General features: G+C 48.1%; 1 protein-coding gene and 1 pseudogene across 4 annotated transcripts in view; one reads left to right on the top strand and one right to left on the bottom strand.

The window, feature by feature from the left end:
* Positions 1 to 226: 226 nt before the first annotated feature.
* LOC122220627 lies at positions 227 to 953 on the bottom strand (annotated as a pseudogene).
* A 4,109-nt stretch (positions 954 to 5,062) lies between these two features.
* The window catches only part of SIRT5 (sirtuin 5), a 41,744-nt gene continuing 21,003 nt past the window's right edge, over positions 5,063 to 25,803 (top strand). For 2 of the 4 annotated variants that reach the window (XM_042937876.1, XM_042937872.1), the window contains exons 1-4: positions 5,808 to 5,994; positions 12,261 to 12,410; positions 16,286 to 16,419; positions 24,006 to 24,231. In XM_042937876.1, the coding sequence (XP_042793810.1) occupies positions 12,296 to 12,410; positions 16,286 to 16,419; positions 24,006 to 24,231 (475 nt within the window). In that variant the 5' untranslated portion in view covers positions 5,808 to 5,994; positions 12,261 to 12,295. Of the gene's footprint in view, positions 5,265 to 5,599; positions 5,643 to 5,807; positions 5,995 to 12,260; positions 12,411 to 16,285; positions 16,420 to 24,005; positions 24,232 to 25,803 lie in introns of those variants that run through there. The other 2 variants (XM_042937873.1, XM_042937875.1) reach the window with 2 other exon arrangements.

Raw genomic sequence — 25,803 nt, 5'->3', positions numbered from 1 at the left:
TATGTTTGTCCTCTGTATTTATGAGTCTGTTTCTGGTTTTGGGTTTTTTTCCCTTTAAAAATTTTAATGGCCGGGAAATGGTATAGAATAACTGCCAAGTCACATGAATTAACTTTTTAAAGTTTGTAATCCCAGAAAGGACACTCTATTGGTCGATGCAAACAGCATGGGAGTGTCATCAGTGGTCGTCTGGACCTGTGACTGAGTGCAGGCCATGGACCCCTCTCTACCTGGTCCAGAAAACATGGCGGCTGCCATATTTGGGAGGCTTCAGTTCTCCTTCCACCTCGGGGTTGGCCTGTGCTCTTGGTCTTGAGATTCTCTGGGAAAGGTTGATCTGTTTTCACTTGGGTGACTTTGACCGCTCTTTCGGGTCATGTCACACCCAGCCCAGTTTGTCCGGCACACGCTTGTCAAACTTGGTCTGCTGTTTGCAACACCAGCAGAGTTAAATGCAGGCTGGAATAATCAATGCAAGTTTAACCTTCTTATTTTTATTTGTTTTTTATTTCTTTTAATGTTCATTTACTTTTGGGGTGGGAGGGGCAGAGAGAGAGGGAGCCACAGAATCTGAAGCAGGCTCTAGTCTCCGGGCTGTCAGCACAGAGTCTGACGCGGGGCTTGAACCCATCAACTGTGAGATCATGACCTGAGCTGAAGTTAGACGTTCAGCTGACTGAGCCACCCAGGCACCTCTAGTTTAAGCTTCTGTAAAAGGCTCTACACAGTGAAGCTTGATCTGTTTGAAGAAGTCCAGAGCACATTTGTTGATGATCTCACATTCCTCTAAACACTGCCTGGAGTCTTTCTCTTTCCAGTGGCACAGCATGAACTCATTGTTAGGCGTATCACGCTGAACTCCATAGTGATGAGCCTCAGCTTTGAGCACCGACTTTCACCTCCTACCCTTTCGGATCCCCCAGACTGCGGAGCTCCACTCTCCCTGGCATGATGGCGGTACCCATGTTTTTCTTTGTCTGACTTACTTCATTTAACATAACAACCTCTAGGTACTTCTTGTTGTTGCAAGTGGCAAAATTTTATTCTTTTTTTATGGCTAGGTAATATTTCTAAATGTAGAAATTCATTTATCCATGGACATTTGGGCTGCTTCCATATCTTGGCCATTGTAAATAATGCTGCAATAAACATTAAGGGCGCATATATGTTTTCAAATTAAGTAGATACTGTTTTTGAGTAGGAAAACTCAATATCGTAAGTATCTGTCAATTCCCCCCATGTTAGTTTATAAATTTAACTTGATCCCTTAAAAAATACCAATAGAATTTGGCTTTCAGAAATGGGCAGGTTTAAAAAAAATTTTTTTTAATGTTTATTTATTTTTGATAGAGAGAAACAGAGCATGAATGGGGGAGGGTCAGAGAGAGAGAGGGAGACACAGAATCCGAAGCAGGCTCCGGGCTCTGAGCTGTCAGCACAGAGCCCGACTCGGGGCCTGAACTCACGAACCATGAGAGCATTACCTGAGCCAAAGTCAGACGCTTAACTGACTGAGTCACCCAGGCGCCCCAAAACATGGATGTTCTAAACATGAAAAGAAAGAACAGGGCTCTTGGATACATTAACCTTAAAAACGAAACAGTTATTTTAAACCAGCAAAAATGGGTTTATTCTGGAATCGAAGTGGAGAATTGCAATTTGACACAGCAATCTGCAGCAAACCACAGGCACGTCCAACAAAAGAGAGGAAAGAAATGTTATTTTATGGAGAAGGAGGAAGTTGGAAGTGGTTGGTTTTTTTTTTTTTTTAACGTTTATTTACTTTGAGAGAGCGAGCAAGCACGTGCACGAGTGGGGGAGGGGCAGAAGGAGAGGGAGAGAGTGAATCCCAAGCAGGCTCCACACTGTCAATGCAGAGCCCAATGCGGGGCTCAAACTCATGAACTGCGAGATCATGATCTGAGCCGAAATCAAGAGTCGGAGGCTTAACAGACTGAGCCATCCAGGTGCCCTGGAAGGGGCTGTTTTGAATGAAAGTCCACTGGACAAAGGCAAGAGTTCAGGGTGATGAAGGCTTCTCATTGGCTGGGTTGCAGGAGTAGAGGTGCAATGCACATCTTTTCCCTGTTGGCGCCTGTCATTGAGGATTCTTCCCTATTGGCCATTCTTTGTTGGGACCTGAAATTGACAATTCTTGTAATTGATGTTGAGTGATAAGGGTTCCCCTTCTGCCCTCTGGACTTTAGTGAAGTTTCCCTTTATTAATTATCACAGACATTAGGAATAAGGGCACTGACTCCCCTACACCTCGCCATCCAACTACTAGAAGATTGCGCCCTCGTTGTTCCAGATTGCTGTCTGATATAACCATTTCCTCATAACCTGGCTTCCCGCACCACAGAGCATGCAAACACCTGCACCCCTCATTTCCTGCCTTCCACCACTCACAGCTGTTTTGCTATATCCTATGCAGCTGTATTGTATGCAGATGGACTGACCAGCTGACGGAAGTGAAAGCCAAAGCCCTGGATGCTGTGTGTGCGGGATCCCTCCGAGGGCAAGGCCGTTCTTTGCGCTAACCACTCCTCTGGCCTCATACCGAAACCTGAAGAACCTGAGGGGCTGTGCAGACACGTTCTTGCTCTCTTGCCTTTCTCCACACAGGGCCCAAGATGCCGGGGGGTAGATGGGGGGATGAGCGTCACATCGGCGTGTGATTGTGGAAACAGACTAGAGCTGGGAAATGTATCATCTACGCGGCTGGGGTTTTGCACCATTTCTGGATGGTGTTTATATCTCTTCTAGTTTTGCGGTCTTGATGTCGATTTTCTTGTTGTTCTCCCTTAGTACTGAGTAAAACCCTTAGAAACTTGTAGCTTTCTCCTAAGCATGTCAAAATCAGTCAATCGGTGAAGGACGCCAAGTCTAGATGTTTACATCCATGTTTACATTTGCACCAGAGCTTAAAGAGGACAGTCCACCCTTAAGAGGCAGCATGGCAATCAGCAAAGTGAGCGACTCGGACAGAATATACATGGGGTGCCTGGGGTGGCTCAGTTGGTTAAGTGTCCAAAGCCTGATTTCTCTTTTTTTCCTAAAATGTTTATTTAATTTGAGGTGGGCAGGGGGAGATAGAGCTCGCACATGCAGGGGGTGGGGCAGAAAGAGAGAATCCCAAGCAGGCTTCAGCACAGAGCCCAACTTGGGGCTCAATCTCACAAACTGAGCCACCCAGGTGCCCCTTGATTTTGACTCTGGTTATGATCTCACAGCGTGGAGCCTCCTTGGGATTCTTTCTCCCTCTCTCTCTGCCCCTCCCCTGCTCACGCATGCATAATCCCTCTCTCTCTCTCAAAGTAAATAAACATTTAAAAAAAGTCAGAGTGGGGGGGGGGGGAGATTTTCTTCCCAGAGGGAAAGTTTGGCATGTCTGAATTTCACTAAAGGGAGGAGGCAAGATTCTACTGCCTAGCGTATGTACTCCTAAATTCTTATATCACCTCCTTCATTATGCCAGGAAAACCTCTGCAAACAGGTAGTTAATCGATAAACTGCTTTTGCTTGTTTACTTTTGCTTTGTTCTGTGCTGCTCGGGACTCCTAAGCAACGTGAAAGGAAAAAGTAATTTACTTCTTCATTTTGGTAAAGACAGCCAAGCCATTCTCCTCTCCATGCTAGGCTGCTTTTCCTGTGAGGTTGCTCATTTACTCGTGTGACACATATTAATTGAATTAATAAATTGAGTATCCACTGTCAGGCCCTGTGAGGCACTGGAAATACCACTGTGAGCAAAGAAAGACAAAAAGGTCATCTTCGGGGATGCTTACAGCCTGGTGGAGGGGAGACAATGGAATCCAACAAACAGCAGTGCATTTGAAACCTTCACTGGGATAATTGCTGTAGTGCTGTAAGAGCCTGGATCAGGAACAAGGGATCTCACACATTGGGGGGAGAGCTGGGGTCAGAGAAGGCTTCCTTGAGGAAGTTACGACTGAGGGGGGCGGGGAAGGTTGAGAGGAGTTACTCTTGAGGGAATAGGGAAAGAACATTTCAGGAAGAGGGGACAGTCTTTGTTTTGAAAGAACAAGGCCATCGGGAGATTCAGCGGGAGTTGCTTGAAAGATGGCAAGGATAGTAGCTAATGATGCTTCAGGAGGAACCGTCAGCTCACCCAAGTCTGGAAGAAGGGATGGCGTTGAGGGGTTGGTAGGGAGGGTTGCTGCAGGGAGGAGACTCCTGGACCTTGATGGACGGCCACGCCCCAGAGGTGGGTGAACATGTGGGCGGAGGCAGAGGGCTACATGTTGGGCCTTGAAACCATGAAAGGTTGCAGGGAAGGGCACTGCACCCCCCCCCTCCCGCCCCAGCTCCCTGCACCCAGTATCTGAATGTAGGAAAGGATGAACACTCAAAGGCTAATCTCACATGCACACGAAACCATGGAACAACACTGTAATAAGAGAAAGTGTGTGTGGAAGCCCCGACCTTTGTATCTGGAGCTAAAGCACTTAGGTTCGAATCTTAGCTCTATCAACAGCTTTTCTGCCTCGGGCATCACTTCCCTGGGTTTCCATTTCCCCACCAGTGAAGTAGGGATAACAGGGAAGATTTAAACTGGTTAAGGCTGGGCACCTGGGCGCCTCAGTAGGTTAGCATCCTGGCTCTTGGTTTTGGCTGAGGTCAGCCATCTCACAGTTCGTGAGTTCAAGCCCTGTGACCGGTTCTGTATTTGGCAGCACAGAGCCTGCTTGGAGTTCTCTCTCTTCCTCTCTCTCTGCCCCTCCCATGCATTCTCTGTCTCAAAATAAATAAACTCAAAAAAAAAAAAAAAAAAAGAAAGAAAGAAACTGGCTAAGGTATGTTAAGCGCTTACAAGTGTCTATCACAAAGTAAGTGCCACATACACGTGGGGGGGGGGGGGCGGGGGGAGGGAAATAGTTAGATGTGAGGCCCTCCTCCCATATCCTTGGATTCCCTAAGCCCCTGAGGGGCTGCGAGAGCCTACAGGAGCAAGAGAGGCTTCCAAAGTAGGCTGAATTTCCAGCCATACTAGGAAGTGGTTGAGGTCTGACACCAGAAAACAAATGTCAAGGTAACGTTTTTTGCACCCAGGTTCTCAGGCCACTTCCGGTTCAGATCCACGGGCACACCCGTAGGCAGTTCTACTGCAAGAAGGCTCGTGCTGGTGGTCAGCCTGAATCAAAAGGAAGAAACCTGAGCGATTTTAAGGGAAATCAGACACGTGGAGCCACCTGGGACACCCTGCCCTAGAGACCCTCAAACTGTTCCCTTGGGACACCCAGGTAAAGATCTCAGGGGTCGCTGCCCGGAAACCCGGCTAACCATCTTTGGAGATTGCGTTTTCCAGTGTTTGAAGTGCTCTGTCCGGAAGCTGTGTGATCCGGCCAGACGAAAGCGGGTAGTAATTCACGACACCTCGGGGAAGCGCGCAAAGACGCGGCAAGACACCGCCCCCGGCTCCGCTCCGCGGTCGCGCAAAGCGACCGTCGCTGGCGGACAGACAGGAGCGGGGGTGGCCCCCGCCGTTCGCGAGCGCGGCCAGGCTGGGTGTCCGGCAGGGGCCGCTGCAGTGGGGCAGGTGGCCGGCCCGCCCCGCGGCCTCCACGGCCCGCCCCCTGCGTCAGGGCCGCCGCCGCCGCCGCCGTTCCCGCCTCCGGCAGGTGCGTCTCCGCGCGGCCCGCGGGCTCGGCGGCCCGTCCTCCGCTCCCCGCCGGGGGTCCCAGCCCAGCACCGACCGGAGCGGACTCGAACCTCCGCCGGCCGAGGCGGGCCGGGGGGCGGTGCCGGCGGGCGCATGCGCGCTCCCCTCTTCCGGGGCCCACGACGGGTGGGAGGGCGAGGGGGAGGGGAGCGGAGCTCGCTTCTGCGGGAGGACCCCAGGAGGCTCCCCGGGCGGGGCCGCGCCCCGTGCGGAGCCCCGAGCCCGGTGGTGGCACAGTTCGCGGGCACCTGCCGCCCGAGAGACGAGGGAGGGGGCAGGAAGCGAGGTTCAAAGTCACTCGGCTGGATCAGGTGGGCCTGGCGGGCCCCCTCTGTAGGGGGAGCCGCAGGGGGGCTCCGAGTGGAGCCAGTGTGGCCACCGCAGCAGCCCGGGTCGCAGATGATGGTGGCCTGGGCCAGACTGGGGTGTGAGATGTGAAAGGGAGAGGTCAGGTTCAAGGAGACGATGCCTTAAGGCTTTGCGCGGAGAAGGTGTGGGGAAGGTTCTGGAGCTCAGGCGGGGCTGTGTGAGGTGGGAGCGCCTGTTGGACATTGGAGGGGCGGATGGGAGACCCAGGGAGGTAGGAGGAAAATCTGGAAAGTGTGGTGCCTGGAAACCAGAAGGAGCAAATGTTTCCTGTAGAAGTGATCAAATGGGTCAGAGGCTGGACGTGGCCAAGTAAGAGGATCCGGACGACCATTGGGTTTAGCAAGGTGGATGGAAGTCACTGGTGGCCTTGACAAGAGCAATTGGTAGAGGGGTGAGGGAATAAGTGTGCTAGTGGGGACTGGTACATTGCACTTAACTCCTAGGGTTTCAGAAATTATTTGTGTCAGTTTTTGCAGTTCCTTTGCCATATACTTACGTATTTTAAATCAGTGTTTTTCTCTTGACTTCCTGATGGAGCCTTTCATTTATAGTATTTTTCAGCATTGAAAAATACGCAGGGAACAGAGAGACGTTGTTCTTTTCTTCTAATTCAGTAGGTGATTTCAAAAGTCTGGTTAAACAGGGAACTGCCATTCACCCAGAGGAATGTCAGTGTTTGGGGAACCAGTCCTGCACCCAGAAAGCTCCCAATGACTGATGAGTTAGTTTATTTTCTCCCCTGTGGTCTGTCTCCCACCCTGAAGATAAAAGGCAGAGTAATGGAGTTCTCCATTCTCCGACTCAGCACATCCGTGGACTGTGCTGCTTAGAGGAATTTGCTTTTACACTTGAACAGGGTCGTAAGCTTGTAGAAGGTAGACCACTCCGACCAGCCCCCCCACCCCCGAAAAGCAGATAAATGTTGGCACAGAAGATATTTCCAATAAATACTTTGTGGGAGTATCTTGAAAATAGTCTTATGTTCTGAGCATTTCCAATCTGGGAAGTAAGTTTCAGGTGGCACTGCTGTATTTAATCTCTAGTCTGCACATTCACTGAAAGATTTGCAGAACATCTTTTAAATTAACGGAAAACTTAGCAAAATGGTTCCTACACTCATTAAAAACATCATGTGAGATGTTCACCAATAAAACAGGAAGCGGAGTGGGTTTTGTGAGACCAGAAATTATCTCACTGATTGACTACTTCAGATAGACAATGAAAAACTTGCATTCTGAGATTCCTGGATGGCTCAGTTGGCTAAGCGTCTGACTCTTGATTTTGGCTCAGGTCATGATCTCACGGTTTGTGAGTTCGAGCCCCATGTCACATTCTGCATTATCAGCTTCGGATTCTCTCTCCCACTTTCTCTGTCCCTCGCCTGCTAGTTCTCTCCCTCTCTCCCTCTCTCTCAAAATAAACATTTAAAAAAAGGAAAACTTAGACTTTACTAATAAATTGATAAGTTAGTACGATAAAAGATTTGCAATACAAAGAATATAGATGTTTAGAAAGTATTTTAATTGTATTATAGTCCTTGAGTGTATGTATACATGCATATATATGTGTGTGTGTGTGTGTGTGTGTGTGTGTGTGTGACATTTGGCATAATTCACATAAGACCTAAAGCTATCTTCCCAAGAAGTACTTGCTGATTGCATTTCCTGGGCAAAGAAAATAGAAACTAGTGATTTTGGGAAATATTGAAATATGATCAAGTAAAACTTTTTTCTACTTTGTGATGATTATTATTTGAGAGAGAGAGAGAGAGAGAGAGAGAGAAAGGAAGAGAGAATCCCAAGCAAGCTCCACATTCCATGTGGAACTCAACCCGGGACTGGATCCCAGGACTCTGGGATCATGACCTGAGCAGAAATCAAGATTCTCCCCTTCCGACCCTCCCCTGCTCACCCGGGCTCTCTCTTTCTCTCTCAAAATGAATAAACATTTTTTTTTAAAGAAAAAATAGGGGGAAAAAAAAGATTTGTTTTCATTTCATAGCTATTTAGTAGAAGACTCATCATTGAGACTCTTGTGCAAGAGAGCTACGGACAAAGCAGTGTTCCCAGCTGCTTTAGGTTGATGCCTCTGTTGCTTGGATCTTAATTCGTTAAATTCTTTACAATGCTTAATGACTTTTAACAATGTTTATTTATTTTGAGAAAGAGAGAGAATCCCAAGCAGGCTCCCCACGGTCAGCACAGAGCCCGCCCGACACAGGACTCCGTTCCACCAACCGTGAGATCGTGAAGCAAGCCAAAACCCACGGTTGGACGTTTAACCGACTGAGCCCCCCGGGCGCCTCAAATTCCTAGTGACTTTTAAAATCCTACCTTCATATCTGAGAAAAAAAATAAGACCGTTTATTCAGAAGCTAGCTACATGTCTTTGACAAGAAGTAGGCGAGTGTTTCATCGTATGGACGAACCACAGTGTTTTTACCCCCTTTGTAAGCTGATGGACGTTGGGTTTGCCTCCATGTTTTTGTCCTGGCACCGTGTGATGGACCCTGGTGTTCTGCTGTTGAACATAAATAATTTCCCAGAACACCGACATCACACAAGGCCACCCTGTGACCGGCGGTGAAACAGGACGAGAACAAGACAGCTCAGTGATTAGGTCTGAACCCAGACAAAAACAAGCACATCTCCCAAGCCACAAAAATGACAAAATATTCTCCTGCCCTGGCTGATACGAGGGACTGCAGCTTCTTGACCAGTCGTGGTGCCAGCCCCTTTTTCCTCATTGCCCCTTTTCGGTAAGATCCACTAAAATAACCAAGGCATCGTGTTCTCTGACCGCATCCAGTCCAGAACGCGGTCCCGCTTCCGTGAACCCTGCTTGACCTTCCTAACACACGCCTCGATCCTGTAATAAATCCTTTCGAAGGCTGTTACTGAGACACCCCGTAGGTCTCCATGGTGTTTCTCTCTCCCCGCAACCTGCCCAGCTACAGGTGTGTTTTACTCGCACCGTAAACAACATACAGAGGCAAGTATGGTGGATCCCTGCTTCCCCTCGTGTCTCCAGACATCCTATTTCCCACCCCACCTCCAACTCTTTTCACTTACTAGTTGGGAATTCTTCCACGTTTTTAACGCAAATGCCAACGAGTACTGCGGTCCCGTAGCACTCTGGTACCTCCTATCCCCTTTCTCTTACAAAACAGTATTTATATTCTGGAGACGTCTCTCCAGGTTAGGGAGGCTGTCTTGGGGCATCTGGTTGGGTCAGTCGGTAGAGCATCCAACTGTTGAACCCGGGTTGTGAATTCAAGCCCCACATTGGGTATGGTGCTTACGTTAAAAAAAAAAAAAAAAAAAAAAAAAAGGTTAGAGACAATGTCTTTATTTATTTATTTATTTATTAACATGGGACATCTGCATACCGGAGTGAGTTGTGGAATTAAATAGTCTGATTTGGCACTAACAGAGTTTTGAGCCTCATCTTCCAGACATTTATTTTTAACCTCTCCGAACATCCTCTGCTCAGCTGATACCGGCCCTCACTCTGAAGTCAGGGAGCTGTCTGCTTCTAAATACTGAATCAGCCAGCAAATCACATGTGATCACTTGGTTCATTTGTGTGTTTTTTAAATTTTTTTAAATGTTTTAATTTGTTTTTGAGACACAGAGAGACCGAGCATGAGCAGGGGAGGAGCAGAGAGAGAGAGAGGGAGACGCAGAATCCGAAGCAGGCTCCAGGCTCCGAGCTGTCAGCACAGAGCCTGACGTGGGGCTCAAACTCTCAGACTGTGAGATCATGACCTGAGCTGAAGTCGGACGTTCAGCCGACTGGGCCCCCCAGGCGCCCCCATTTTTAAAAAAAAAAAAAAATTGTAGGAAACGACACATAACGTAACACTTAGCATCTTGGCCATTTTTTTTTTTTTTTTCTTTTTTTTTTAAATTTTTTTTTTAACGTTTATTTATTTTTGAGACAGAGTGAGACAGAGCATGAACGGGGGAGGGGCAGAGAGAGAGGGAGACACAGAATCAGAAGCAGGCTCCAGGCTCTGAGCCATCAGCCCAGAGCCCGACGCGGGGCTCGAACTCACGGACTGTGAGATCGTGACCTGGGCCGAAGTCGGACGTCTAACCGACTGAGCCACCCAGGCGCCCCGCATCTTGGCCATTTTTAAGGGTACAGTTCAACAGTGTTCAGTAGGTACATTCGCGTTGTTACATAACCAATCTCCAGAACTCTCTTTATCTTACAAAACTGAAACCCTATACCCATTACTTTTATTTTTAAACTATTTTATAGTTCACATACAGGAAAATGAACCCTTTTTTCGTGTAGTGTTCTGTGGGTTTTGACAGACAACAATCGTAACCGCCACCATAATCAACTTGTAGGACAATTCCATCACCCCCCAAAATCCCCTTGTGCCCCTTTGTGTATTCACGCCTCCCTGCTCAGGTGAGCATGACATACTTTCTGTCCCCATGGTTTTGTCCCTTCCAAAATGTCATATTGGTAGAATCATACGTACCTTCTTTTTTGTCAAGCTGCATGTTGTGACTGTGCCATTGTGTTTACTGAACTCGTCCCCCACAGGTGGACAGTTAGGTTGTTTCCAGTCTCTTGCTGTTAGTCAAACTGATCTAAAGAACAATCTACAGATTCATCATTTTGGATGTGGGCAAGTCTCCCTGTTTTACAAATTTCCTCACTTGGGATTGCTAGGGCAAAGGGAAAAATGCACTTGTAATCTTTTTTTTTTTTAATTTTATTTTTTATTTTTTAAAATTTACATCCAAATTAGTTAGCATCTAGTGCAACCATGATTTCAGGAGTAGATTCCTTAGTGCCCTTTACCCATTTAGCCCATACCCCCTCCTACACCCCCTCCAGTAACCCTCTTGGTTCTCCATATTTATGAGTCTCTTATGCTTTGTCCCCCTCCCTGTTTTTATATTATTTTTGTTTCCCTTCCCTTATGTTCATCTGTTTTGTCTCTTAAAGTCCTCATGTGAGTGAAGTCATATGGTTTTTGCCTTTCTCTGACTGACTAATTTCGCTTAGCATAATACCCTCCAGTTCCATCCACGTAGTTGCACATGGCAAGATTTCATTCTTTCTGATTGCCGAGTGATACTCCATTGTATCTATATACCACGTCTTCTTTATCCATTCATCCATTGGACATTCGGGCTCTTTCCATCCTTTGGCTGTTGTTGATAGTGCTGCTATAAACATCGGGGTGCACTTGAACTTGGTCGAGCCATCGTCGGGCAAATCGAAACAGCACACCTTCGAAACAGCACACCTGTATCCCGTGGAGAAATGCCTAGTAGTGCAGTTGCTGGGTTGTAAGGTTTTAGTTTTTTGAGGAACCTCCAGACTGTTTTCCAGAGTGGCTGCACCAGCTTGCCTTCCCAGCGCCTGTAATCTTGATAGGTTGTCTTCCAAAGGGATTATGAAGTTTTGGTAAATGTGTTCTTTTTCTATTTTCTGGATCTACAGACTTTTTCATTCTGAGTCTATCCAACAGTTTGCCCTCTAGATAGAAGTCAGCCCTGCCAACTACCCTTTTGATGTCATTGATCTAAATATTGTCTTTCTCTGTGTCTGTTTCCCTTTTATACGTTTCCTCGGGGATGGATAAGAATCTACTAACTGTGCTTTAAGTCACAAGTTCCTTTGACCTGATGTCATCTTGATCCCATTCGTTGTCATAGTATGTGTCTTCCCTGCCTCGTTCTGTTCTCAGTTAGAGTTTACCTTCTCGTAGAAACTGTCTTTTGACCCAAAGTTGAGAAGACACACCTTTTTCTTACCTTTACATACGTTTTAAAAAGCAGAAGAACTCGTTTTCTGAATGAATTCTCACATCTTACCCCTTCCCAAGCCTCTAGGGCAGCGGTTCTCAAACCTGAACATTCATCAGAATCACTTGGAGACAGACGGGGGCCCCACCTGCAAAGTTTCTGAATCAGTGGATCTGCGGTGGATCCCCTGACTTTGCAATTTCTAGTAAGATCTCAGGTGCTGCTGCTGGTCTGGGGACCTGTCTTTGAGAACCACTGCTCCAGGGCGCCAGGAACAGCTTGAAAACACAGACTGAAAACCGTTGCTTTAGAGGATGCATTGCCCTCAAGATCTGTTACTAATGATTTTTGTCAAGGGCCTTCTTACTTTTATATACACGTGTAGAAATAGAAGTTGACTGTTTCTGTTTGTGTCTGTGTTTTTTTTTCTGAAGCCCATCTCTGGAGTTAGGACTACAAAGAAAACCTGATGCAACCTCTTCAGATTGTCCCCTGTCGATTACTCTCCTGGCTGCATAGTGGACTGAAGTCTCCAGTCTCCACCAGAACCCGGATTTGCCCGACGATGGCTCGACCAAGTTCAAGTAGGTCTTTCTCAGCCTGCCACTCCTTTATCTCCGGTGGAATTTAAAGTACCTGAACGTTCCTACACTTTGAGGGGGTAATGTCTGTAGTGGAGTGGGTGCTGGGCAAGATTTTGGAGAAAGCCACAACTGCCCTCCTGCCCTCAGGCAAGCCCCCTGCAGGTCAGGATCTGGGATCATCTCCTAGTAGGTCAAGTGCAAGCCCATTGAAGACATTTTATTGCTTCTCCCAGAATGTTTTTATTCAAGCTTCTCACATAAGATTTGCATTTAAATTTTTTTTAAATGTTTATTTTTGAGAGAGAGGGGAGGGGAGAGGCAGAGAGAGAGAGAGAGAGACAGAGAGAATCCTAAGCAGGCTCCCAGCTGTCAGCGCAAAGCCCAACGTGGGGCTCAAACCCACAAACTGTGAGATTGTGACTTGAGCTGAAGTCGTATGCTCAACTAACTGAGCCACCCGGGCGCCCTGATTTGTACTTTAAAATCCTCACCTCTCAGCAGGAGGGGAAAGCAGGAGACTGTCCTACAGGGTAATGTGGAGTAGATTTTCTACTTCAGAGATAGATTAAAAAAAAAATTTTTTTTTAATGTGTATTTTTGAGAGAGAGAGAGAGAGGGAGAGTGCGAGTGGGGGAGGGGCAGAGAGAGAGGGAGACACAGAATCCCAAGCAGGCTCCAGGCTCCCAGCTGTCAGCACAGAGCCTGATGCGGGGCTCAAACCCACGAACCATGAGATCATGACCTGAGCGGAAGTCGGACACTCAACCGACTCAGCCATCCAGGCACCCCTTGATAACGACTTTTTTTTAAGTTTACTTACTTATTTTGAGAGAGAGAGCAAGCTGGGGAGGGGCAGACAGAGAGAGAGAGAGGGAGAGAGTTACAGGCAGGCTCCGTGATGGCAGCACAGAGCCCGATGTGGGGCTCCATCTCCTGAACTGTGAGATCATGGCCTGAGTTGAAATCAAGAGTTGGACGCTTAACCAAGTGAGCCACCCAGGCGCCCCGAGGTAGGATTTGTATCTCTACCTGGGGCCCTTAGTCTGCAGGGAGTATAGAGTCTAACAGATTTATATACTAAAAGGACCTTGGATGAGCCTGTTCAAGAGTGCTGAATTCAGGGTGGCATTGAAAGGCCAAGCTGACCTCTTTTGGCCTCATTTTCAACTTGTGGATTTTTCTAATCCTGCAAGTGTGCTCAGACATAACGGCCCCTGCTTCTGTTTTGCCCACCCTCGGAAATAAAAACCCAATCCCTTGGTGCTCCTGGCTGTGGAGAACAGGGCAGGCTGCTAGAGGCTGTGGTGAGACCCACGGTTGTGCCTGGCTTCTGCCCAGAGCGGGCCGTCTGGGTTTGGAAGTGCAAAGTGTCCTGCTGTGTTTTCCTGTAGGTTAGGAAATGTTTTCTTTTCTTTTCTTTTCTTTTCTTTTCTTTTCTTTTCTTTTCTTTTCTTTTCTTTTCTTTTCACTTCTCTTCTCTTCTCTTCTCTTCTTTTCTTTCCTCTTCTCTTCTCTTCTCTTCTCTTCTTTTCTTTTCTCCTCCTCCTTTTTCTTCTTTTAGGATTTCGCACCACATTAACAGTATTATATCTTACATCCTGTTTTCCAAGAACCAAACCTAAGTTGCCCTTTTTGTTTCTAGACATTGCTTTTAAAGTGGGACCTTTTAAAGGAGTCACTTGGACCTGGGATCTTTTCATCAGTGGGATGACAAGAGTTTACATTTCAGGTGAAAAAGACTCTTAGAGCTGGAGAAAGTTTTATGGGTGAACTTTGAAGTCCTTGAGGATCTTTGTAGGGTTTGAACCCAGGAGTCGCACAAATAGCCCCAAGTAAAATACTTGCCCGTTTTTTTATGAAGCATCTTGTTCTTTCAGGAGATTAGATCAGACTGCAAACCCGAATCTACCCAGACGGGGTTCCTTTTCTCCTGGTTGGTCAGCTTTAGTGGGCCTCATTTCTCACAGTGGTCTATCTCCGAAAGGGACGTGAGCGTGGGCTGAGCTTTGGTGTGGTTGGCAAATGGTGGTTGGGCTGGTTATACCCCAGGAACAGTGTGCCAGCACCATCTTCAGTCCTTTGAGATTTGTGCTGCCAGAAACGTGGTCCCGGAGAAGCTTCAGGAATGTGGTAGGAGAGGGAGTAGTGAGCCTCTGCGTCTTTGCTTCTGAGAGTCTGTTTTCACTCCCTGTGCATTCTTACCAGCAGCCGGAGAGGAAGGGACGGGGAGGGCAGGTTGGGTCTTTATTGAGATTCTCACCCTGGGCCAGGCGTGGAGGTGACTCTGGGCTTGTAAGGGAGGCGTCTTGGATGTATGAGAAACCAGCAGGATCTGTCTTCCCAGCCTGGGGCACAGAATGAAGTCACATTCCTTTCATGTCTAAGTTCATTGTCTCTCCACCCCCATCCTGCTATCCTTTCTCCTTTCTCCCATCCTCCTGTCATGGGCGCCATCTCTCAGGGGATGCTCATCCCGTCCAGGGGTCAACTTTGGTCACCACTGCCTCCAGCAGGAGACCAGAAAACCTCCTGTCTGCATCCGCTGAAGAACTCGTTTGCACTTTTGCCAGAATCTGCAGAGCAGGAGCCCAGGTTAGCCACTTCCAGAAGACGTCAGTGTCAAGGGGCCGCAAGCAGTGTTGGTCCGGCTTTTGCTTCTCCAGCGGGAGGGCAGAAGCGGGAGTTTCTCTTCTCCTGGCAGCTTGTGCTCAGCTCTGCACCGCTTGGGCCCGGCCTCCGGGGGCCCCAGCACCACTCAATGGCGTCACCAAGTCACTCTTAACCAGGGACGAGGACATTTATTGCGAGGGCGGACTCTCCCTGGTGGTCCACTCACAGTGCTTGGTGCGGAGCCTGGGGCGTGGTGCGCCCTCACTGAAGGACGGTTGCTGCTGCCTCTGTTGGTCAGAGCTGGAGAGGCAGAAGGCCTGGAGGTGCAGAACAAGGCCCCCCCATCCCAGACAGCGAGCCAGCCGTAGTCTGTGACCTGCTCTCCGGTCATGCTCTGGGTTCACCTGCTTTTTGTGACCCCAAGTCCCTGGTGATGTCTTGCTGAAAGATCCAGCTGTTGCTTGAGTTGTAAAGAACGTGGTCCAGGTTTGGAGCCGAGCATCTGTTCACAGGGGAGGGAGCCTCACCCTCAGCTTGTAATGATGCCGAGGGGACGCTGCAATTAGCAAGATCCCCAAAGGGAAGGGGATTTGGGGAGGAAGGGAAGACTCTAGGGTCCAGTGGGCCTGAGGTGAACCCTCCTACACTAGCTTGTTTTTACTGTTAGGAAGGAGGATGCGTCCCATCCATTAGCTGCTAAGAACCCCTGCGAGAGCCTGCTCTGGGGAAGGCAGTACTGTGCACATCAAACAGCTAGGGCCGCAGAGGCCACTTGTTTGCATCGGATCTCACAGGCGGATGGATGGGAGGCAGAGCTGAGATCAGAAGCCAGTGTCATGTGCCTGAAGCCCCTACTTCTTTGTTTTTTTTTCCTTAAGTTTATCTACTTGGAGAGAGACAGAGCATGCCTGTGGGGGAGGGGCAGAGAGAGAGAGAAGGAGAGAGAGAATCCGAGCAGACAATGCAGAGCCTGATGCAGGGCTGGAACCCACGAGCCCGTGAGATCCTGCCCTGAGCCAAAATCAAGAGTCGGACGCTCAACCGGCTGAGCCACCCAGGCTCCCTGTTCCTGCTTCTTTCTTAAGACGCTATACGGTCTCACATCAGGCCCCACGGGTGGCATCTTCATGGCATCGGAATGATTCTTATTTGGGTATCCTAAGATCTAATTTCTTGCAAGGTCAAGTCAAAATACGAACGATTGATACAGAATATAAATGTCCAAACAGTACAGTGGATTTATAAAGATTTTATGCTCTCTTTAGGTATGGCTGATTTTCGGAAGTTTTTTGCAAAAGCAAAGCACATAGTCGTCATTTCGGGGGCTGGCGTTAGTGCTGAAAGTGGGGTTCCGACCTTCAGAGGAGCTGGGGGCTATTGGAGAACATGGCAAGCTCAGGTGAGTGATGTTTCCAGAATACCGAGAGGTTCTACTAAAGGAAGCACAGTTTGACTCAGAGCCTGATGCCTGGCCCAGAGGGAAAAAAGATTTGAAATTGACCATGACTCTTGTCCTTATTCATTTTGGCCTCAACACAAAGTCTGTATGATTAGGGTCTCAGGCATAAGCAAAGCAGCCACTTTCCTTACTTTGTAGATATGTACAGATCTCATTTATTCGTGTAACAATTTCGATTTCTTCTCGAACTTAAAGTGGAATCAGAAAAGTCGTGCTAAGCATAGCTCATTACTTTTCTATAGATCTTGAAATTAAGTATTAACACAGTTCTTAAGTGTATTTATTTATTTTGAAAGAGACAAAGGTAGCACGAGTGGGGGAGGGGCAAGGAAAGAAGGGGAGAGAGAGAATCCAAAGCAGGCTCCACACTGTCCGTTCATAACCCGACGTGGGGCTGGAACTCCCGAACCGTGAGATCATGACTTGAGCTGAAACCAAGAGTCAGATGCTTAACTGACTGAGCCACCCAGGCACCCCAAGTATTACAAATTTTTAAAGTTCCTGTGAACTTTCATGTTTGAAACCAAAGTTGCAGTTTTGAAAGCTTAGGGTTCGACGTTTAAAAACTTTATACGGGGGCGCCTGGGTGGCTCAGTCGGTTAAGCATCCGACTTCAGCTCAGGTCACGATCTTGCGGCCCGTGAGTTCGAGCCCCGCGTCGGGCTCTGGGCTGATGGCTCAGAGCCTGGAGCCTGCTTCCGATTCTGTGTCTCCCTCTCTCTCTGCCCCTCCACCGTTCATGCTCTGTCTCTCTCTGTCTCGAAAATAAATAAAAACATTAAAAAAAAAAACTTTATACAAAGGCCATTAGAATGGAAACTATGGGCACGGACTTTTTAAAAACAGACTTGTATTATGGTATAATATACAGATGACCCTCAAACCACACAGGTTTGAACTGTGCAGATCCACCTACGTGCGGATTTTTTTTATACGTACCGTAAAACTTTTTAGAGATTTGCGACAGTTTGAAAAAACTCTCACATGAGCCCCGTAACCTAGACATTTCTAAAAATCTAAGACAAAGTTAGGCATGTCGTGAATGCATAAAATACATGTGGATACCAGTCTGTCTTTTATCATTTACTACCATTCAAATTTATTGCAAAAAGAAGAATTTGCCAGAACTTAGGCACGCAAATGCAGAGCCTATATGGTGCCATTCGTAGTCTAGAGCAACGTAAACACATGTGAAGATACAGTGTTAAATCATAACCACGTAAAACTAACTGCCGTGCACACGGTACCTCTGTAGTGATTTCGTAGCCACCTCCTGTGGCTGTTGCCGTGAGCTCACGTGTTGCGAATATCTGCTTAAAATATGGTGTGACACAGGATGTCTGGGTGGCCCAGGTGGTTAAGTGATCAACTCTTGATTTTGGCTCAGGTCACGATCTCACAGTTCGTGGATCCGAGCCCCCTGTTGGGCTCTGCACCGACGGCACAGAGCCTGCTTGGGATTCTCTCTCTCTCTCTCTCTCTCTCTCTCTCTCTCTCTCACTCTCACTCTCACTCTCACTCTCTGCCCCTCCCCCACTCATGCTCTGTCTCTCCCTGTATCAAAAATAAATAAAACATTAAAAAATTTTTAAAGAAAAGAAAAAATAAAAGGAAATTCATGAAGCCATTGCTGTAGCTATACCAGCAGGTGCAAAAACCTTGCACTTTGGATGAAATATGTTTGTATCTCATATTGAAAATGCAGCTTTAGGGCGCCTGGGTGGCTCAGTCAGTTAAGCATCTGACTCTTGATCTCAGCTAGGTCATGATCTCACAGTTTGTGGGTTTGAGCCCCGCCATCGGGCTCCACGCTGACAGTTCGAAGCCTGCTCCGGATTCTCTCTCTCTCTCCCCCTCTCTCTGCCCCTCACCCGCTCGTGCTTGCTCGCTCTCAAAAATAAATAAATAAACATTAAAAAAAAAAAAAAGAAAACGCAGCTTCTATACGGTTTCAGGATTGCCGTAAGAAAGGCATACCTGTGGACTAAGCTGATTCGGGAGAAAGTGACATCATTCTATGACAACTTAGAGCACAAAGAAAGCAAAGGACCTAAAGCTGGAGACTTTAGTGCAGGAGATGGTTTGATAACCTCAGAAAGGGGTTTGGCTTTAAAAAATGCCAAGGTCGGGGTGCCTGGGTGGCTCGGTTGAGCGTCCACCTTGGGCCGACGTCATGATCTCAGGGTTCGTGAGTTCGAGCCCTGCGTCAGGCTCTGTGCTGACAGCTCAGAGACTGGAGCCTGCTTTGGATTCTGTCTCCCTCTCTCTCTGCCCCTCCCCGCTCACATTCTGTCTCTCTCTCAAAAATAACGGAAGCAGCTTCTGTCAACCAAGAGGCAGCAGACAAGTTCCCGGATGCCGTTAAGAGAATCATTGAGGAGAAAGGATGTCTGCCCAAACAGGTTTTTAACATAGACGAAAGTGCCCTATTCTAGGGGAAAAAATGCTACAAAAAACATTTACTAGTAAGAAAGAGAAGTGATCGCCAGGATTTAAAGCCAGAAGGGATAAGCTAACTCTATGGTTTTGTACAAACGCAGTTGGGTTTCTGATCAGACAGCCCTTCTCTAGAGAGCCGCTAACCCCCAAGTTCTGAAGGGAGAATATAAATATTTTCCTGTCTTTATCTTGTACAAGAAGAAGGCCTGGACACCAAGAATCCTTTTTCTGGGTGGGTCCCTGATGAAGTATCTTTGATTTCAGACGGTACCCCGTCCCAGAACCCTGTGAGTCCAACACCGAAGGCTTCAAACTGATCTCCTCACCTCCAAACACAGCGTCTCTAATTTAGCCTCTAGATCAGGGGTCAGAAGGACCTTTAATGCTCACGACACACGGTGTCCTATGGAAAGGATTGTCAACGCTGTGGAAGGGAACCCCAACAGAGAGCGTCACAGAAGTCTGGAAGGATTTCACCAGAAGGTGCCATTGTCGTTACAGAAAAAAGCTGCGAGAGCCACCAAGCCCGAAACAATAAATTCCTGTTGGAGAAAAGTCCAGACGTCGTGTGTGACTTCTTGGGATTTATCACGCAGCCCGTCGGGGAAACCATGAGAAAGATTATGGCTCTGGCAAAAATGGCGGAGGGGCGGGAGGGAGGTGAAGGGTTTTAAGATCCGGATCTTGGAGAAATTCGAGCGCTAAAGACACACGCCAGAGGCACCCACAGGAGTCGACGTGATGGAGGTGAGAGCCTCGGAACCAGTGCCAGACAACGAGGACGAAGATGCAAAAGCAGCTCAGGAGACAAACTGATGTTAGACAGTCTGGCAAAAGTGTTCCGATGATCCGGATGTGGGACTTGAACTCACCAACCATGAGACCATGACCTGAGCTGAGATCGCGAGTTGGACGCTCTACCAGCTGAGCTACCCAGGCGCCCCTTGACTTCTTTTACGAGACGGACTTGGGCACTGTCCCTAAAGCAAATGGTGGAGGAAGAATTGCTTCTGTATGGGACCATTTTGAGAGAAATGAAAAGGCAAAAAAGTTGGGCAGAGATTGCGATGTATTTCTGTGAAGTCACACCCAGTGTGCCTGCCTCTCCAGCCTCCCCTTCCACCTCCCCCACCGCTCCCTCCCCTGATGCCGCTGGGACAGCAAGACCGCCCACCCCGTCCTCCTCCCCCGCCCTGGCCTTCTGGAAGGCAATGAGGATGGAGACTTTATGATGACCCGCTTCCACTTAGTGAATAATAAATGATCATCGCGCCACACAGTTGATAAGCCGGCCCGTCGTGCATGCGTGTGTCTTCGTGTGAGAACCTCATAACCGTAGGGCTCAGACCATAGGAGGTGTCTTGTGTCGTGCCCGTTATCACCCAAGAATTCATCGTGTACGCCATCCTGTGTTCACTTGCATGGAAGTGCATCGCCCACCCGTACGGAGGCATAAAGTGAGTGATAGTTAACATGAGGTTCCTAAGGTGTTAGTTTTCTCACGGTTCTCGAACGCTGCTTTCGAAGAATTAGGGTACACTACAGTGAGCGTCTCTTACAATTTGAGAAACCGTGTATCAACCTATCACCACAGGCAAGTGTTTTTTTTTTTTTTAATTTTTTTTTAACATTTATTTATTTTTGAGACAGAGAGAGACAGAGCATGAACAGGGGAGGGGCAGAGAGAGAGGGAGACACGGAATCAGAAGCAGGCTCCCGGCTCCGAGCCATCAGCACAGAGCCCGACGCGGGGCTCGAACTCACGGGCCGTGAGATCATGACCTGAGCTGAAGTCGGCCGCTTAACCGACTGAGCCACCCAGGTGCCCCACAAGTGTTTTTTTTTTTTTTAAAGTTAAGTGTTTCTAACACTGTGTTATGAATATGATTGTGATACCGTATGCCGTAAAGATGTTATAACCACTCACCCAGCGTATGGGCTAGCTACCGCAGAGCAATCGTATCCATTTCAGTCGTTGCTGCTGCTTCATTACTGACGTATGAATTGTGTTATGCGTGAATAAATACGAACTTTTCACATTGCCTTTTACGTGTTTTTTAATGTTTATTCATTTTGAGGGAGAGAGAGAGAGTGTGTGTGCACGAGCAAGGGAAGGGGAGAGAATCTCAAGCAGGCTTCACGCCCAGCATGGAGCCCAGTGTGGGGCTCGATCTCAGGACCATGAGATCATGACCTGAGCTCAGATCAAGAGTCTGATGCCTTAACCAACTGAGCCGCCCCAATGCCCCTCTTTTATTTTTTGAGGTCTACCGTTAGTAATACGTAGAGCATCTACAGTGTTTTGTATCATATATAAGAATATTGATGTAGATACTGACAGATGATTCACGTTGTGAATGGACAATGTACTTTGGGTATCGATACGTACAGTACTGTAAATGTATTTGCTCTCCCTTAGGATTTTCTTAATAGCATTTTCTTTTTTCTAGCATACCTTCTTGTAAGAATACATTATGCAATACACGTAACATGCAGAATGTGTGTTAATTGCCTGTTTATTTTATCAGTAAGGCTTCCAGTCAACAGTGGGCTGTTAGTAGTTAAGTTTGGGGGAATCAAAAGTTATACGCAAGATTTTTTTTTTTTATATATGAAATTTATTGTCAAACTGGTTTCCATACAACACCCAGTGCTCATCCCAAAAGGTGCCCTCCTCAGTACCCATCACCCACCCTCCCCTCCCTCCCACCCCCCATCAACCCTCAGTTTGTTCTCAGTTTTTAACAGTCTCTTATGCTTTGGCTCTCTCCCACTTTAACCTCTTTTTTTTTTTTTTCCTTCCCCTCCCCCATGGGTTTCTGTTACATTTCTCAGGATCCACATAAGAGTGAAACCATATGGTATCTGTCTTTCTCTGTATGGCTTATTTCACTTAGCATCACACTCTCCAGTTCCATCCACGTTGCTACAAAAGGCCATATTTCATTTTTTCTCATTGCCACGTAGTATTCCATTGTGTATATAAACCACAATTTCTTTATCCATTCATCAGTTGATGGACATTTAGGCTCTTTCCATAATTTGGCTATTGTTGAGAGTGCTGCTATAAACATTGGGGTACAAGTGCCCCTATGCATCAGTACTCCTGTATCCCTACACAAGATTTTTTAATGCACAGAGGTCGCTGCCCTTTACCCCCACGTTGTTCAAGGGTCAACTGTACGTACAATAAAATTTACCAGTTTGAAAGTGTGCCATTTAATGAGTTTTGACAAGTGTGTCCCGTAGCGTAGCCATACCATGATCATGGGCCCGGAATATAACTTCAGGCCTTTTGCAGTCAGCCTCCTGCTCTCCCCCTGGCTCAGGAAATCCCAAGTTTTGGAGTGCAGGAAGTTTTGTCTGCCCTTTTTTTTTTTTAATGTTTATTTATTTATTTTTTTTTTTTTTGAGAGAGAGAGGGAGAGTGTGAGTGGGGGAGGGGCAGAGAGCTAAAGAACACAAGGGGGGGCCGTGGTGGGTGGAGACAGAGGCTCTGAAGCAGGCTCCCCGCTGACAGCAGAGAGCCCAACGCAGGGGGCTCAAACTCGCGAACCTTGAGATCATGACCTGAGCTGAAATCAGACGCTGAACCGACTGAGCCCCCCAGGCACCCCCGTCTGTTTTACGCATTGCTCTATCCCCAGCTCCCGGAACTCTGGCACACGTGAGTGCTTGAGTTGGGTGAATGGAGGCCATCGTGCATAGTTACTTCAGTGCACGAATTCCACATTTCGTAGGTAGTTTCTTGTTAAATGAAGGGCTGATGAACCTGCCTTTCCTGCCCTATCACATGCCCCCGGCTGGCAGATGTTCAGGATGTTCTGTCGCCTCTCTGCTGCCCTCCAGGTGAGCCTGTGGCTGTAGCCGTGGGGATCGTTGCCTTAAGGATGAAGGAGTGGGGGAAGGAGGGCAGAGGGCCATTAGGGTCCCGGAAGAAAGAGGAGGCTCAGAAAGCAGCCGCTGAAGCCGAGAGGCAGGGGGTGGGGGGGGGCTCGGAGGGTCTCGGGGGGTGCTTTGAGAGGAGAGGATAGTCAGAAGTGTCAAAACAGCTCAGGGTTTGTGGGGAAGTACAGGGTGGATGTCGATGATCCACGGCGTAGATGTTTGTTCCCCATTCACTCCCCAAGTGAAGGCTGACACTGTTAGCAGGTGGAAGAGTGACCTTCGTAGGGAAAACGAAAGGCAGAACACCACCACCACCGCAATGAAGATCTAGAATGTTTCGGTCATTGCCAGAGGCTCCCTTTTGCCCTTTCCTCATAGGCTCGCAGCCCCAGACAACAACTACCCTTCTCTCTTTCACGGTAGATGAGACTCTTCTCTCCTAGAAGAGGGATCGTACTTTAAAAATATATTTTTATATATTCTGTTAATATGTGCACTGTTTTTTTTTTTTTTTGATGTTTATTTATTTTGAGAGTGAGAGTGGGAGAATGAGGGAGGAAGAGAGAGAAGGAGAGAATCCCAAGCAGGCCCCGCATTGTCAGCCCAGAGCCCGATGCAGGGCTCGAGCTCATGAACCTGCGATCGTGAGATGGTGACCCGAGCCGAAACCAAGCATCAGATGCTTGACCAACTGAGCCCCCGAGGCGCCCCTGTTCTTTCTGTGTGTAGTTGTGTGTGTGTGTGTGTGCGGAGCCATAATTATAGTTATAAAAAACTGAGTTTGTCAACTGTGGCCATGATCAATCGGGCATTTTGTATTTCACTTTTTTTCCTGCATCAATGCAAGGGACCTCATATGTTTTGGGACTCCATGAAAAAAGCAGATTCAACCTGAATTACTTTCTTCCACATTATTGCTTTACTTCCTGGTCATAACTTACTCGAGTGGAAAATGGGACAGGTTGCATTATCCCTGCCTTGTAAGTGGGGAAATGAAACGCAGTTTCTCCAAGGTCCCTTGTTGGTCCCAGGATTAGGACGGAGGCTGGCGCCCAGGCCCCTGTGCCCCGTCCGCCACACCGCGTGGGCTTAAGGCGGATGTGTTCCAGCTCGCTCCCCCCGGAAGCCGCCTGCCTCCACGTTCCAGAGCCTTAGTGCACCCTTCCTTCTCTGACTCCTGTCTCCTGTCTCACCCCCAGGACCTGGCCACCCCTCAGGCCTTTGCGCGAAACCCGTCCCTGGTGTGGGAGTTCTACCACTACCGGCGGGAGGTGATGCTGAGCAAGGAACCGAACCCCGGGCACCTCGCCATCGCTGAATGTGAGGCCCGGCTGCGTGGGCAGGGCCGCCGGCTTGTGGTCATCACTCAAAACATCGATGAGCTGCACCGCAAGGCTGGCACCAAGAACCTTCTGGAAATCCACGGTGAGGTGCCCTCGCGTGGGGAGGGGAACCAGACTTCAAAACACGTGTCCTGCCATTTCCCACCTGGACCCACCGAACCACAGTCTGCATTTAGACAGGACACCCAGGCGTCTGGTGTGCGGGTCACACGGCAGAGACGCGAGTGCCCAGGGAGGCTGGCGGGAAAAGGGAAGTGTGGGCCATCGAACAACTTACGGCTTTGGCAGGAGCCGCCCGGGAAGACTCTGGCATTCCTGGGGGTGGCCGTTTCCTTTCCCCTCCTCCCCAGCTGGCCTGTCCCCTGAGGCTGAGCCTCTGCCCAGCTCTCAACAGATCAGTGACCAAGCCCGCCAGGTTTTTGACACCTGTGGAGTTTGTCTTACGTCCCGCTGGCTTCCCTCTGCCCTTGATGACACCGTCTCCCTCACGTCCTCTTTAATCCCCTCCCTCCTTTGAGCTCACCAAAAATCTCGTAAACTCATACAGTTTCACATTTCATTCATACAAGAGCATAATCCCAAGGGCGTTTGTATTTAAGAGCCTACAAAACTTCCATCCCAAGCAATGCGTTGCTAATTGTGGAATTTCCAGCAGTGGTGACCCAGGGGGGAATGGGGCTGGTTTCCTTGGGTATGCAGTGAAGTTGCCTATTTTTGCCTGGGATAACGGAAACCGAGCACTGTTCACTTGGGTCCCGTCCCTCTTTTGTGCCCTAGCCATAGTCAGCCACCTACTGACCCGGTGTCTTGTTGGCACCTTCTCCCGCTGGGTCTGGGCCACTGTCCATGCGGCTTCTCTCGTTTCTTTACACTATCAGAATGCAGGCAGTGTCTCTTGCCATGTATAAATGTGTCAGATGGGGGTGTTAACACCTGTCTTGGTTGTTTGAAGGATTAAATAAGACAATATGTACATATTATTAGTTGGGGCTTACGGGGTTGCAAGCGATAAGAACTCTCTTCTAATTTAGGTAAAAACAGGTGTGCCTGGGTGGCTCAGTTGGTTGAGCAGCCAACTTCGGCTCAGGTGATGATCTCACGGTTCGTGAGTTCGAGCCCCGCGTTGGGCTCTGTGCTGACAGCTCAGAGCCCGGAGCCTGCTTCGGATTCTGGGTCTCCCTCTCTCTCTGCCCCTTCCCTGCTCGCACTCTGTCTCTTTCTTTCTCTCTCTCTCTGCCTCTCTCTCTCTCTCTCTCTCAAAAATAAACATTCAAAAAAAATTCTGATTTAGGTAAAAAAAAGAAAGCCCCTTCTTTCATCAAACTAAAGATGCCACCAATTTTTAACATGTATCGTGTTTTCAGTGTGACCCTCGCAAAGGAAATAGTCTGCCTAAGCCATCATATTTTATTATCCCTGAGCATTGTTATTTTGCACTTACCGAAATGGCCTACTAAAACTTACATAGACACAGATTTTTAGAAACTGTATCACCCTTGCACATATAAAAAACAGTGAAATATAAAAATGCACATATGAAAATGAGTGAAATAAAGTGGTTAAGATACTTCTCACGTTCCGACTCTTTCAAATCACTTCTGAATGACTCCAAGGCGTCAGTGTTTTCCAGGCGTGTTTTCCACGCATTTCCTAA

Source organism: Panthera leo, chromosome B2, assembly GCF_018350215.1.
Source record: "Panthera leo isolate Ple1 chromosome B2, P.leo_Ple1_pat1.1, whole genome shotgun sequence".
NCBI classification, from domain to species: Eukaryota; Metazoa; Chordata; class Mammalia; order Carnivora; family Felidae; genus Panthera; species Panthera leo.
The sequence above is the reverse complement of the archived record's forward strand: the minus strand, read 5'-3'. Positions and strand labels throughout refer to the sequence as shown.